The sequence below is a fragment of the Austrofundulus limnaeus genome, unplaced genomic scaffold (genome assembly GCF_001266775.1).
Source record: "Austrofundulus limnaeus strain Quisiro unplaced genomic scaffold, Austrofundulus_limnaeus-1.0 Scaffold41, whole genome shotgun sequence".
Lineage (NCBI taxonomy): Eukaryota > Metazoa > Chordata > Actinopteri > Cyprinodontiformes > Rivulidae > Austrofundulus > Austrofundulus limnaeus.
The window spans coordinates 237073-252072 of record NW_013952443.1 but is presented as its reverse complement, the minus strand read 5'-3'; the positions used below and the strand labels follow the sequence as shown (position 1 = coordinate 252072).

General features: G+C 37.3%; 1 protein-coding gene across 1 annotated transcript in view; it reads left to right on the top strand.

Moving 5' to 3' along the window:
• The window catches only part of LOC106516759 (metabotropic glutamate receptor 4), a 228961-nt gene that overhangs the window by 207542 nt on the left and 6419 nt on the right, over positions 1 to 15000 (top strand). Inside the window, exons 9-11 of the mRNA XM_014007266.1 lie at positions 3067 to 3203; positions 6122 to 7057; positions 12215 to 12461. Of these exons, the coding sequence (XP_013862720.1) occupies positions 3067 to 3203; positions 6122 to 7057; positions 12215 to 12461 (1320 nt within the window). The remainder of the gene's footprint in view (positions 1 to 3066; positions 3204 to 6121; positions 7058 to 12214; positions 12462 to 15000) is intronic.

The window sequence follows — 15000 nt, the reverse complement described above, 5'->3', positions numbered from 1 at the left end:
CTCTTTCAGAGATGAGGATGTTCTCATTCTTGATGGAGAGGAACGTTGGTTTGAGAGAGGAGAAAAGAAGCCATTTTTGTCTCTTGGAGGAGAGACGAAACGTTTCATTATAGAAGAACCCGTCCAGAAGACCTATACAATTTTTTTCTTTTCACTTTAAAAGAGTTTTAATAAAATCCATCTAAGGGATTAAGAGCTATTTTGCTAACAGACAAAAACAGTTTACACCAATTTTAACTGGCAAAGTAAATATGTTGCACAATGAGTAGTCCTTGGAGCAGACATGTCAAGAAACAACATAGAAATACTTTACCTTCATTACTTTAACTTTTATACTACCAGTATTTTTACACTTTGAYTTGAGTAAAGAGCTTAAGTTGATACTTTAACTTCTACATAAGGCTTTTTTAAACTCCAGTATGTTTACTTCAACCTGAGTAATGAATAAATACTTTTCACACGTCTGCCTTGGAGTATGTGCACTGAAAGACTCTCAGCTGCAACCACACCAAATTTTAGATCAGTTTATCTAAAATTTGCTGAGTCATGGTCACCTTGTTTCTGCTTAGGTCTGACGGCAGTCATTTTGAATGAGGTTAATAGTAGATGTACAATTGATGATTAATTTCTCAAAGTTTTAATAAAAACTGATGAGTGGTTTTGGGGATATTTCGCAAACAGACAWCTAAATGAACACACACCTGCGCAAATACATAATCACCCATTTGCCTTCAGTGGCAGGTGATGCAAAATGAACTAAGCATGGATGGGTATTTTTTATGCCAATGCAGCCTTTATTGTTAGAGATTAGAACAACAATGGAGTTAACAATTATGCTGGCAAAGCAAGTTTTCCACCCTAATGGGTATCGACAGGAAACTGTAGCAGTCTGCAGTGTTTTCCTCTCAGTCCTGTCCTATGAGCCAAATCCTATTTAACTGTTCCTGACTCTGCCTATTGCTGTGTAAACAGGTCATTTCTGATTTGTGTTAAATAATGATAAGAGAAAAGAAGTTCGGATCTGAACTCGAAAATGATATTTGATTAGTTCTAAATAGAAAAATCAGGGTGGAAAAAGGCTGTCTGACAACCTGAATCACTACATTAAGCTTCCATTCTTTATGAATGCCCTTGTTTACAGCATCACTGTACATAACTGGAAAGCTCGTCAGTGCTGAAGCCAGTGGGTTTAAAACAGAGATGGGTGGAAAAATCAATGGTGCACATTACTTAAAAACTGCCTCGCTTGCTTTGCTTTTTAGACTTTCTGGACATAAACTAAGGATGTAAACACTTCGTAGTAAAACCACAGAAATGTCTGTGGGAGCCCGTTGTTCTGAGAATTGTCAATAGGAATCTGTGCTGACTAAAGGAAAGATGAAACCCAGGCACCACAGGTACTGCAGATGAAGCTGGTACACATTGATGCCTGGTATTAAGACTTTAATCCTTGTGATGCTAAAAGGATATGGTGCTTAGTGGACTGTGGGCAGTGGGACAGTATGCTTTATGAAATAGTTTTTGCAAAACATAAATCTGATAGTAGAGTGGTTTGAAATGGGCTGTGAATGAAGAGTGGCRTGTGCTACAGGGTTTCTCTGAGCTCATCGAAACTTCCCTCTTTTCAAAAGATTTGGCGACTCCATTCCCCAGGTTTTTTTTATTTATATATTTTTTTTGTTCCCCAGGATGACTTAGTATGGTGGTGCTTTTAATAAATCTGTAAGTGCTGCATACAAAGACACCTTTCCTCTTTTGCCTTCATCCTGATCTAAAACAGCTTGATTAGAATACTTCCCCTGGCATCACAACAGTCCAGCTGAATTATTTATCCAAGTGTTTTGTTGATTTTGAAACCCTGGCCTCATTGTTAAAGAAGCAATTTGTTAATAGTGTCCGTGCATCAAAACAGCAACTGATTTTAAAAGTTAGGAGCTGAAACAAACTGATTTCGGTAATAAAATGAGAACCTTTAAAGCATCCATTCAATCTGGAATCAGCAAGAAAATCCTAATAATGACTTCCTGTTGTCTCAGACATGCTCTCTAGATGTTACAGCACAATGACACTAATGTATTTAAAACATGGAGTTTGATCGAATATTCGAGGAACATAAACATGCTCAAGGGGAAAATACAAGTGATTTTAAAGCTCGAATCACAAGTTCAAAAGAGAAAAAAAAGATCAAAAATCAATAATGTGGCATTTCACACTGGAACAAAGCACTCAAATCCCTTTTAATAACAACAACGAAAGGGATTAGGGAACAAGGAAAGTTATAATCATGTTTTGCTGAAATGTTTGAAAATCAGTAAAGCTTTGCAAGATGATGCAAATCTGGTTTGTAGTTTAGTTTTTTTCCGCATTTAAATAGATTGTACCCAATACAGTTTTGACTGCAAGTGCAATTTCTGTTTCAACAAGTTTGTTCTGTCCACACCCCCCCCACCCCTCCCCGATTTCAACATGTTACATTTCTTAGAGTTAAGTTTGCTTGCATCATAGGAGAGAAAACAAATTTAACAAGACCCAATTTTTGGTATGTTTATTATGATTCTATCCAAAGGGAAGCTCCACTAATTCCATAATTTATTTATTTTTTTTCTCTTACAAGACCATGTTAAGAAGTTGTGAGGCTCAAGAGGAAATTGTAAGTTTCTCAAAACCAGGCAGAAATAGAAAGCAGAGGCATGAGAGAGCGCAAAGCCATTATGAAAATAAGGGCTGTCATTCATTAGCACTCTGAGTGGGGGCCTTGTTGATAAAAGGCAATGGGGTAGTCAGCCGGATGAAGGAGTGTGAAATGACAAGGGAACATAAAGAGACAGCAGCCTCGGCACTCCTCCAAACACCAGGTCAACAYGTGTGTCAGCATCTATTCGGCTGCCATCGTTAAAGACACAAACGGCACCAACTTCAAGTCATTTTGCAACTTCCTTTCATCTCATCACATCTTGGATATAAGACAATGAATTACACCTGCATTGTTCAAAGCTGTGATTCAGCTTTCAGTTACCATTTGTTAAAAAAAACTAAAATTCTTTTTTTTTTCTTTCATATTTTTAGGAATTGCAGGCACCCCGGTGGTCTTCAATGTGAATGGAGATGCTCCTGGTCGCTATGAAATCTACCAATACCAGATCAGAAATAACACCACAGAATACAARATCATCGGGCACTGGACGGATCAGCTCCAATTAGATGTAAGATCATTTTAAAGTGTTGGCTGCACCTCTCTGTATGATGTACAGCAGAGGTGTCAAACTCATTTTCACCAAGGGCCACATGAGTGTTATGGTGGTCCTCGAAGGGCCATGAACTTTGATGTTTCATGTTTAACTTTGACTAAACAGTGTTTTAACACATTCTCTTTTAAACACTAATAAGAAGTAACTGTACAACTGACTAAATATTATTAAAAGAAAAACTAATAAAGCTTTACTCACTGATGAGTCTCTAGTGAGTAGCAAGTATGCATTATAGCTGATTCAGTTTATGGTTGATGTTGATTTTAAATCAGCTTATTTTCAGACATTATTACTGTGCTGTCCAACTAAAATGACCAGTTACTTAAAGCCAACAGCTCAGGGGCAGGACCATTGTTATTATCTTTCACCTTTTAAATTTACTTTGTTACATTTGCAAGTAACAATGTTTTATGTTAAGTAATATATATAGCGGGCCACATGGGAGTCACCCGTGGGCTACATTTGGCCCGCGGGCCTTGTTTTTGACAGGTGATGTACAGAACTTTTGTACTAATGGTTGTGAGCATTTGTACAGAACTCTCCAAWGACACTGGATAAAAGTTTTTATACTTGATTATATGTTGCAGCTTTAAAACATAAGTGACCACTGGAGTTGTCTCTGTCCAAAAATCTTTCTTCTCTTTTTTTTTCTTTTTTTTTTTTTGAAGCTCAACACTCAAAACACACTTTTCTCTTACACAGTGCTTTTGCTATAGGAGTCGGAGGTCTGTTACAAGAACATAGTAAACAAAAATCTGTTTCCTGACACACACTTAGGGAGTTCAATGAGATCTCATAAATACTATGAAAGATGAATCGTTAGATTGAACATACACTAAATAATGATGATGATAATAAAAATAAGTGTGAAAATTTAAAAGCCAAAACAACATATTCATATAAAATCTGACTCCAACAATGCCTGTGTCTCTCAAAAAGAGACAAGGCTGCTCAAAATTAACTTGTGGTCACAAGATAAGTGACGTATGGCCAAGAGATTTTTCATTTTAACCATTGTCACTGGATGAGCACTGTGTTCTCACAATGTTTTAGAAAAAAAATGGTCACACCCTTTGATATGATGTCATACCCCTAAAACATGGAAGTACCCTTAAAACTGTTCTACATCTCTGAAATGAGAAACATTGTGTTTACACTGCTAGAGTGAGGCATAATGTTAAATATTGACTTGCTGACTCTCTTAAAATATTACTATCGATCACAAAGTATAAAATATTAAACTGTATCTAAAATTCAGTTTATCAAACACAAAAAATCCAACAGTATGTACAAGTAAAGAAWACAATTGCTCACAAAGTTTTTTTCTTCACTTTGAGATAAAATTAAAGTTCTTAACGACTTTTAAGTCACAGGTAAAATGAATCTCCACTAAAGCACCTTCTACTTGCAGCCACTTTGTACTGTATGACACTTAAAGCATCTCTTGTGGCACATATAATAGCTTAATGTATGTACTTTCTCATGACTTATTCCCTGCAATATAAACTTCATCTTCATTGCTTCTTTGTTAAGGAGCAACAATCGAACATTAACAGGCAGATAGTTTAGGCAATAAAGACAAAATTAGAAAAAGAAATAATTTGTTTTGTGGCTAAAAGAGTTTCTGCCTTGTAGATAATGCAAGTTAGTGTTTGTACAGCAACATCTGTAAAACCTGACTAATATGTTTGATCCCAAAAACAAGAGCAGATTTTAAACCAATGAGCACACTAGTCAACATACATAGAAACATACTTGTATTTTTACGCTACTATTTATAGATTTTTTTATTCTCCTAATTTGACATTTACATCCATCATTTATTCACACAAACATAAATTAGTGCACAATTTAAAGTGCAAAACATCTATAATTTCCCATCATCACCCAAATTTGCTCACAGTAATGGTGGTATCAAAGTCATTGATTTCAGATTATTAAAAAAAACACACTTATGTCATATTATGTCAGTCAAATTATACAAGACATATTTTGGTAAAATGTTATACATGAAGTCATCAGGTCTGTTCTGCACACAATATTTTGAGGTATTTAAATTGATAATAATACAATTTCTAATCTAAAAATTGCAACACAACAACAGACAAGCAGCATTGCAATGCATTATTCTGTGCTGTGCCATGGGTTTAAGGTTGTTTTAGAAATCTAAGTAGCAGACAGAAACCAYGAGGAATCAAATGTCAGATGTTTAATSAAAACAAAGAGCTGATGTGTCGGGAAAAAAAACTCAAGAAAGAGTCAAACCAACATGAAGCCCAGAAAAGATTGGTAAATAAACATAGATACTCTCATGTTGAACTCTATAGTTTTAAAACATAACTTGACATAAAGAAATGTAAGATTTTTGCATCAACATATCATCCACTTACTTTCTTATTGACTGGATTGTTTGATTTATGTCCTCATGTATCAGAGTATGCTATTGAATATCCAACTAGAAAAGTAATTACCTTAGTTTATTGGGTCAATATACTTGTAATGACTAACCCTAAAACGCTACTAAATCTTTTAAAAAACTATATTTTTTATTAGGATATTTAATTGGGATTAGAACACAAATCAAATAGTAGGAGATGCCCTGGAACACTGGGTACAGAATTAAAGAGTGTTGAAGTGATACATCATCTTCATAAATTAGTGGCAGCTCTGGTGCTATGAATGTCCCCACAAAAGCTGTTCATGCAGCATATTGAGTTCTAGGCAGCTTGTTTTGTAGACTTTCACTATACCTACATATTTCAGATGCAGGTAATTACACTTAAAGCATAAGAAACACAGGAGAAGACAACAGTGAAACACATTTTTTGTCCGTTACTAAAGTAATATTTTTGGTTGTAAATGCTTCCCTTCAGATCAGTGAGATGCAGTGGCCTGGTGGAACACAGGAAGTCCCCTCCTCCATCTGCAGCCAACCCTGTCACCCCGGCCAGCGTAAGAAAATAGTGAAGGGGATTCCATGTTGCTGGCACTGTGAGAACTGTGATGGTTACCAGTATCAGGCAGATACTTACACCTGCAAGATGTGCCGCTATGATTTGCGTCCCAATGAAAATCACACTGAATGTGTTCCCATTCCCATTGTGAAGCTGGAGTGGAGCTCTCCATGGGCCGTCATCCCAGTCCTAATTGCCGTCTTGGGGATCATAGCAACTTTGCTGGTGGTCGCCACCTTTGTACGCTACAATGACACACCCATTGTCAAGGCATCGGGTCGAGAACTGAGCTATGTGCTGCTGACAGGTATCTTTCTGTGCTACGCTACAACATTYCTCATGATCTCTACCCCTGATGTGTTCGTGTGCTCCCTTCGAAGAATTTTCCTTGGCCTGGGGATGAGTATAAGCTACGCAGCACTTCTCACCAAGACAAATCGAATCTACAGGATTTTCGAGCAGGGCAAAATGTCAGTCAGCGCCCCTCGATTTATCTCGCCGGCCTCCCAGTTGGTCATCACATTCAGTTTGATTTCAGTGCAGCTGCTTGGAGTGTGCATCTGGTTCGGTGTGGATCCGTCACAAGCCATCATCGACTACGAGGACCAGCGTACAGCCAATCCTGACATGGCCCGAGGTGTTCTGAAATGTGACATCTCCGACCTGTCTCTGATCTGTCTGCTGGGTTACAGCATGCTCCTGATGGTCACCTGCACAGTCTACGCTATAAAAACCAGAGGAGTTCCAGAAACGTTCAATGAGGCAAAGCCCATTGGCTTCACCATGTACACCACTTGCATTGTATGGCTAGCCTTCATCCCCATATTCTTTGGGACTTCACAATCAGCAGAAAAGGTAAACTTTTTCTTTTCTTCTACAGTTGTTAGTAGTTTTTTAATTCAAAGGAAGTAAAGTTTGATAAATGCACTTTAGCATAATGGGTATAAAGTTATTTTATTAAGTATCGCCCACGACTAAAAAGCAAAAGACAGCCTATATTGGCAATATTGTTTGGGTGTGTGCAAATGCCTGTCTCATTAACTTGTGGACATTTTCTCAATGAAACTTTCAATAAGTAATAATTGGGTTACTGCAGTCTACAMGTGATTAAGTTTTGGTCAATGCAAATAAAAATGAACACAAACTGATTATGCAAGATCTTTGCATAAGCAGTTTGTGTGTGTGTGTCGCATGAACCACTGTGCAGATTTGAATGAAAATAAAGGAAAGTACTTAGTGGATGTACATAAAAGATAATTTTTGAAGCAAACCCAATTAAAAATGGCCATCACAGCTAGYTGACCAATTAGCCAACACAAAAATGGCTAAGGCCAATTTTACAGATAAGAAGCTAAACAGTGATCTGGCAGGAGTCAGTACAGTCACTTAATCTGAGTGATAACAAATTGCATAAGATCTTGTTTTACTGAGTGAGAAGTGCATATTGTTTCTTGAGCCTGGTTCTGCTGGAGGCTTCTTGCTGTTAAAAGGGAGGTTTTCCTTTCCAATGTCGCCAATGTTCTGCTCAGAATAGGAGACTGTGATGAAGTGATTCAATGCAATCTGTTGGCTTCCTTAGATTGACTGTTTTTTGTACAGTGCCCTGAGACAACATTTGTTGTGACTTGATGCTATATAAATAAATTGAATTGAATAGATAGTTTGTTTTTAAGATTTGTCCAAAATAGCTTTCATTCCATCATTTCAAGCATTTAATGATCTTAGCGGCATAAGGCAGTGGGTGATATGTTGTGTCATCTTTCAAAAAATACTAAGCCTGTAATTTGAAAAAATAAAACAACAATCTGTCTCTTAAATGRACATAAAATGGCCACTTAAATTATGTTTGTTCAATAGTATCAGCCACTTGTGTTGGTGGATGCCACCATGATTTGTCATAAGCTGATGGGCTTTTTGTGCTCACCAAGCGGATTACAAGGCTGTTAGACTCGGCTTGTGAGGATAAATCATTCATCTCAAGTTTGACTAAATATGATTTCTTTACTTGCGTCCCAATGCTTGTATTGGATTTAACTGCACTGAGTGGGAATACTGAGCCAACAATCAGTGCATATTCTTGCAGGCAGACATAGATAATGCATGCTTGTGAAGTAGAGTAAAATTACTGTAGCTGCTGATGTTGTTGTCAGTTGAAAGTGAATCAAAAAATTACCTCCTACAAGTGCTAAATTTGAGGTCGTGCAACATAGACTTGCGTTTAAAAGCAGAGAGAAGAAAAGTCAAATTACGATCGCCGTAGAAGCATCAGGATGAGCTCGGCACAAAAACAAACTTAATAGCAGCCATTAGACTGTCAGTACCACAAATGAAAGTGTGGCAAAAAATGAAAGCTTTGGATGAGTTTGCTTTGACATATTRTGCAAGTGAAGTGATAGAAACATGCAGGAACCGATGTGAGCATTTGTATTTTTCCACACATTAAGTGGCATTTATGAAAAAACGGGCAAAGCAGAATTTATTCTAACAAATGCACCAAAGATGCATAGCTTTTCTTCTTTTCACCTTTTTTTTTTGTTAATACACTTGTCATTTTATATAAATATTTGCCAGTTTAAACAAATCATATATAGGTTTTTTGATGGGATTSTGTTGTGTATTTTTAAGTATTTTCTTCTCTTATCTGCAGTAGACAGCATTCAGCATAATCATTGTTTGAAGAAYGAAGAGTTCTCAGCTGTCTATATGAATCTTATAGCAGGAGAAAAGAAGAGCAAACGTTCTGCTTCTAAAGTCRTTCAGAATCAAAATGTCCCTATTACTTTAAGTGACTGTCATGTTAAATACTCATTTTAATTTTCACTTTAGCATTATACAGCTGATTTTCATCTGTCTTCATATGGTGGCTGCTTCCAAACACTGATAAAAAAGTGTCTGCCAGTAGTTCCAYCTTTCAAATCAACATTATTTGTTCTGTATAATTTGTTTCATGGAAATATATTTTTCTATCCTCAGAAAAACACACCATCTCCACTTTTCTTTCACTTGTAATAGTTTTGGGAATAGACAGGCAGGACTGCAAGTCACAATGGACTATTTAGTGGGAGAATACTTTAAATAGCAAGAAAGCATGTGGCATGCAATGATACAACACAAACATTGTTTAGCTAAGGAAATAACAATAACGTGACTAATTAGAACCATGTTTAATTAAKGTGCATTGTCCTTTTTAAATAAATAAATGAAATTAAAATTTTAAAAACATTAAAGGAATTGTATTCTCAAACAGGCAGCACAGTTGTATGAGCTGTCACCTCAGAACAAGAGGGTTACTAGTTCCCCAACCACCTGTGGCCTTTCTGTGTGAAGTTTTCATATTCTTCCTGTGCACACATGGGTTTTCTCCAGTTACAGTGGTTTCCTCCCACAGACCAACAACATTCATGTTAGGCTAATTAGTAACTCTAAATGGTCCCTCGGTGTGAGTGAGTATGAATGGTTTGTCTCTATGTGGCCCTGTCCAGGGTGTACTGCTCCCCTCACATAATGACAGCAGCAAATTGACACCAGCTCCCCTGCAGCCCTGCGTAGAAAATTTAGTGAAATGGATGGATGGATGGATGGATGGATGGATGGATGGATGGATGGATGGATGGATGGATGGATGATGGATGGATGGATAGATGGATGGATGGTTGGATGGACATTCCCAAAAGGTGATAACCTCTGGAGTGTAAAACATTTGTTTGGTGTGCAATTTTAATGTCTATTTGGAATTATTAAGACCTCAAAAAACATTAGAAATATCAATGATTTTAAACTTTTAGTTGTTAAAGATAAAAAAAATGGTGTAGAAAGATTTCAAATGATGGTATCAGGAGAATACCATTTTTTAGACTGATATAGACATCATTACTAAAATTATTTCTAAACCACTGAAGCTGTATTGTTTGATGACAAGACACTTTTTTTCTAGTCTGAATAAAAAAACTGCAGGTCACAAATAGTCTGATGAAGCAGTKATTACCCAATGTTACATTCATTGTCTTGATGGAATATAATTCCAAACACACTGTAATTATGAAACATTTGCCTTTTTGGGGGGTGGCTGTGGCAGAGTGGTTACGAGGAGTCATCCTGTAACCGGTCGTTTCAACCCCGTTCCATCCATCTCAGTCGTGGGGTCTTCTTGCAAGACACTTCACCCGCCTTGCTTACTGGTGGTGGTCAGATGGCCCAGTAGTGCTGTCAGTGTGCCGCAGGGCAGCTGTGGCTACATTGTAGCACACCTCCATTAGTGTGTGAAWGTGAGTGTAAAGTGTCTTGGGGTCCATAGGGACTTGATTAAGCGCTACTGTAAACAGTATAAGTTCAGGCCATTTGTTTTTAATAGAACAAATAATGAAATGTCTTCAGTTTTAATATTTTTCTCTTTTGAACTGCCACAGCAATAGCTCAGTGTTTATAATACCCAAAATACAATCTAGCATCCATATATGTTTCTTCARTAATTTGCAGGTCAGTCCACGATATTTAGGTTAAAGCATTCACAGACAGCATGTTATGAAAATAAGCTTCTGTTCATGATAATCCACTCAAGATATTCCTCGTCCAGAAAGGACAAGTTTCTCTGAGTAAGGAAAGTCAAAAGAAGCCACTGTGAATTCAAGAAAGTTCAGAGTGATTTTTGACCCTACATCTTTTCCTTCAATATGCCAAACGAGCACTACGGCCATCATTTCAGCATTTCAGAAAAAAAAATTTATGTCAGCTGGGCCGATGAAGCTGGACAAGGGTCTGGGCTCCCCTCAGAGACCGACTCCACTCTGTACTCCAGAGGGCTAGCAATATTGCTCCAAACTCACCCCAGGGCAAGTGTAATCTTCTCAGGAGATTACAACACTCGCCCCCTATCACTATAAGAGGCTCATGTGCTGTTTGAAGTATGATCGAATACAGGGCTTTATCRCTTCCATCTTCCACTGACAGAGTTTTTTCTAAGCTGACATGGGCTTAGGGGGCCCCTCTTTTAATGGCTTCTCAACAGATTTAGCTTTTTTACACCAAAAAACTAGATGAGTGGTTTCCAAAGTTGAGTTTGGARCCCCACGGTGGGTTGTAACACACCAAGAGGGTGTCTTTAGATTTTAATCATTTTTAAAAACTGCATATTTTCTATTCYTGCTATAAATATTAAAAAAGATAAAACAGTAGTCATTAGGGATGTAACAGTACATGTATTTGTACCAAATGGTACATCCATTTGTACTGAACATCACGCAACTGATGTATGGGAAGAGTGCAGGGAACCAGAAAAAGATTACATCCGTCACAGGTGATCACTCCTATCTGAAAGCAGACATTTCTTTTTTAGTGCTTTTTTTCAAACTGCCACGACAAAACAGAMGTAGAGGAACACACTAACAAAGCACTTCATTCAAATTAAAGCATTACTGCTTGTTTCATATCAGATATATGTAAAAGTCATGTGGTTTGGATGATCAGCAGCAATACTGAGAGATGAAGTCCATGTATGGAAAGCCACAWAAACCATAACTTGCACCCTTTGATGCCTAATTTTGTACGAACGCACTTCAAGTGTTTCATATTTTATTTYATATTTTCACACTTGAAGATGCTATTTAGTTCTTTGTTGCTTTTTATTTTGCCTTAAGTCCAAGTCAAACCACAAAAAAATCTGTTTTTTTTTCTTTCGACAAATAGGGCATTCCTTTAAATTTAAAATGTATCAATTTTTTGGTTTTGCATATTTCCAGTGGACATTGTGTACAATTTAAATTATATAAACCAGAATGTATAGTGACATTTTTACTTTTTTATTTTATTTTATGTTATTATGTTACCATTTGAGGAAAAAAAATGTTTCTGCATTCATAATGTATGGGAAAAATCAGTTTCCATGTAAAACAAACACCTGGGAAATATCAGAGAAACAAAACCTTCGGTATTGACTCTCTAAAATCTAAAACATCTGTGTCAATCGGTACCCCTTTGTCAAATGATTACCTTTAGTCTCCTCTTTCTGTCCCTCAGATGTATATCCAGACTACAACCCTGACGATCTCTGTCAGCCTCAGTGCATCAGTCTCTCTGGGAATGCTCTACATGCCCAAGGTCTATGTGGTTCTGTTCCATCCAGAGCAGAAYGTGCCCAAACGCAAGCGCAGCCTCAAAGCTGTGGTCACTGCAGCCACAATGTCCAACAAGTTCAACCCCAAAGGAGGCCTGAGGCCAAATGGAGAGGCCAAGTCTGAACTCTGTGAAAGTCTGGAAACACAAGGTCTGTAGCAAAATCTTTTGTTGCAAAAAGGCAAATACAAAGAAGCAGTTTTTATGCTCCGATGTGTTATTTGCACCAATACAGATRTTAGAAAACACAAGAGTCCCTGTGATTATAATGTGGTTGTTTTAGCTAATCAATTTTTTTCACCCAAGCTGCACAGGAAATTAGAAAGGGATATGCATATGTTTAAATAAGATGGAACTTGAGCTTCTGCTTTAATGTCAGCCAAACAGAGTTTAATTATAGGGTTATTTTCAAGAAGATGTGTATCAGATGACATAGGCCTTTGATAGAGGGGGTGTCATTTTTGTCTGTAGGACTGGCCCGATCAGTGTAAATTTAATGCAACRTCTTTTACCATGCTACATTTAGAAGATAATATGATGCAGTAATGAGGTGCATTTCATGTTCCATATAATCGTTTTGGAAAGCCTTTTTTTTTCTGTGCACAAAACAACAACAAAAAGTTTCATTCTCACAAACTGTCACRTAATTTGCAAATGATAAGGTGTGACAGTGTGCCCACAATGTTCTGATTTGAAAAGGCAGGAAGAAGAGGACGTTTTAATCCCAAAGACAATACATATGCGTAGGCAGCCTCAATGTGGGGGCAAGCCTAAATCCAATCAGGCAGGCCCATATGGTGTGATGACTGAAGGGTTTGATTTTATATTCTGACAAGTTGAACYGTACACTGATGCGTATTAGAACTACTAAGCTTTGTCTTTTTTTTTGTATGTGTTTGTGTCAGGATGAAGTTGTTCCATCTTAACCAAATATAGAGCCCATTTCACTGACAGTGATTCTYATCTCCTCGTTTGAAAACCAAATCTAACAACTGCTTTTTGTGCTTATATGTGTCAGACTKTGTAGAGGGAGGGGAGCCTTGTGAGGGGCTTTAGACTCCCAGGTAACTGAATCAAACTATGACTTTGTCYTTTATATTTTCCATGACCACATGTTTTTCTCCCCTCTGTTAATTGCCTCTAATGCTCACCTCCTCCAACACCTCTGCCTGTCGATACAACGCACAAATGACGAGTGTGAGAAATGCAGCACCCTGAATGACACGAGACAGTAATCACATGCTCAAATRTCCACCCTTGACCACTGCACATTACCGTGAAGAGACAATACTGTTTTGGATGGTGCTTAAAAATGGCCATTCAGCGCTGCGAAGGCTGTTAATGTGGGAAGATGACAACACTCTGCCTGAGTGTACGAGACAAGCGATAGCCATGTGTCCCTTGTAATTTATTTTCCCGTTGACAAAAAGAGGAATTTGCGGTAATGAGACAACAACAACAATAAGAATGAACAGGAGAAGACAGATGGGTCTGCCAGCTCCAATTCTTTCTGGACSATCTATTCTTTATCTTGGCCTCGCAGCACATAAATATTCAAATAAGGTTCATTTATCAATGCTTYTCTAGGAAGAGACGCTTTCGATGAAATGGCAGTAATACCGCCTCCCATTTCCACATCCAATATGGCACTGACAAAAATACAGAAGTGTTTACAAAAATAAATAAATAAATAAATCTCTGCTCCACAACACTTTTGCCCCAGCTCTGGATTTTCAGCTGCCTTTTGATACCTATTCATCCCCTTGTGACATATTCAATCAGCCAATGCTGCCGCGGGCAGATTGGTAGTGTGATTACACCACTGAGCATGCTCACTGAGGACGGTTTTATTTCAAAATATGACATGCTCGCTGACACTTACACATAAAACGTGTGCACTTCAGCATGACACWCAAATGGGTAGAGTATGAATGATACAGTTTAAGTTTTTATGGTCAGTGTGATCTGCTCCCTTTTTTTGTTCAAATGACATCTGGTACAAAATGGATACAAAAATTAATGTAAAAATGCTTTTTAGTGATTAAAGTTAATGCCTAATCAGATTCTTTACCCTTTTGTCACCTGTTACTTAAAGTGAAAGGGCGATAATGTTTTTGCTCATGTCTGCRTGTTCAATGAGATATCTCATGAATCAAACCAGTGGACAGATTTTAAAAAGTTTCAGAAAGTGAATTATTGGTATATCTATAATCAAAAACACAAATAATGGATTGAATTTAAGGAAAAAATGTCAACTCGTTCCACTCAACTGAATTGTATAAAGGTAACACATTTACTATATACAGGTCCTTCTCAAAATTTAGCATATTGKGATAAAGTTCATTATTTTCTGTAATGTACTGATAAACATTAAGCTTTCACATATTTTAGATTCATTGCACACCAACTGAAGTAGTTCAAGCCTTTTCTTGTATTGTTATATTGATGAGTTATTATTATATTGAATATTGATGATTTTGGCAAAAATGTAAAGAAAAATCAAAAATCCTATCTCAAAAAAATTAGCATATTTCATCCGACCAATAAAAGAAAAGTGTTTTAATACAAAAAAAGTCAACCTTCAAATAATTATGTTCAGTTATGCACTCAATATCCTTTTGCAGAAATGACAGCTTCAATGTGGCGTGGCATGGAGGCAATCAGCCTGTGGCACTGCTGAGGTGTTATGG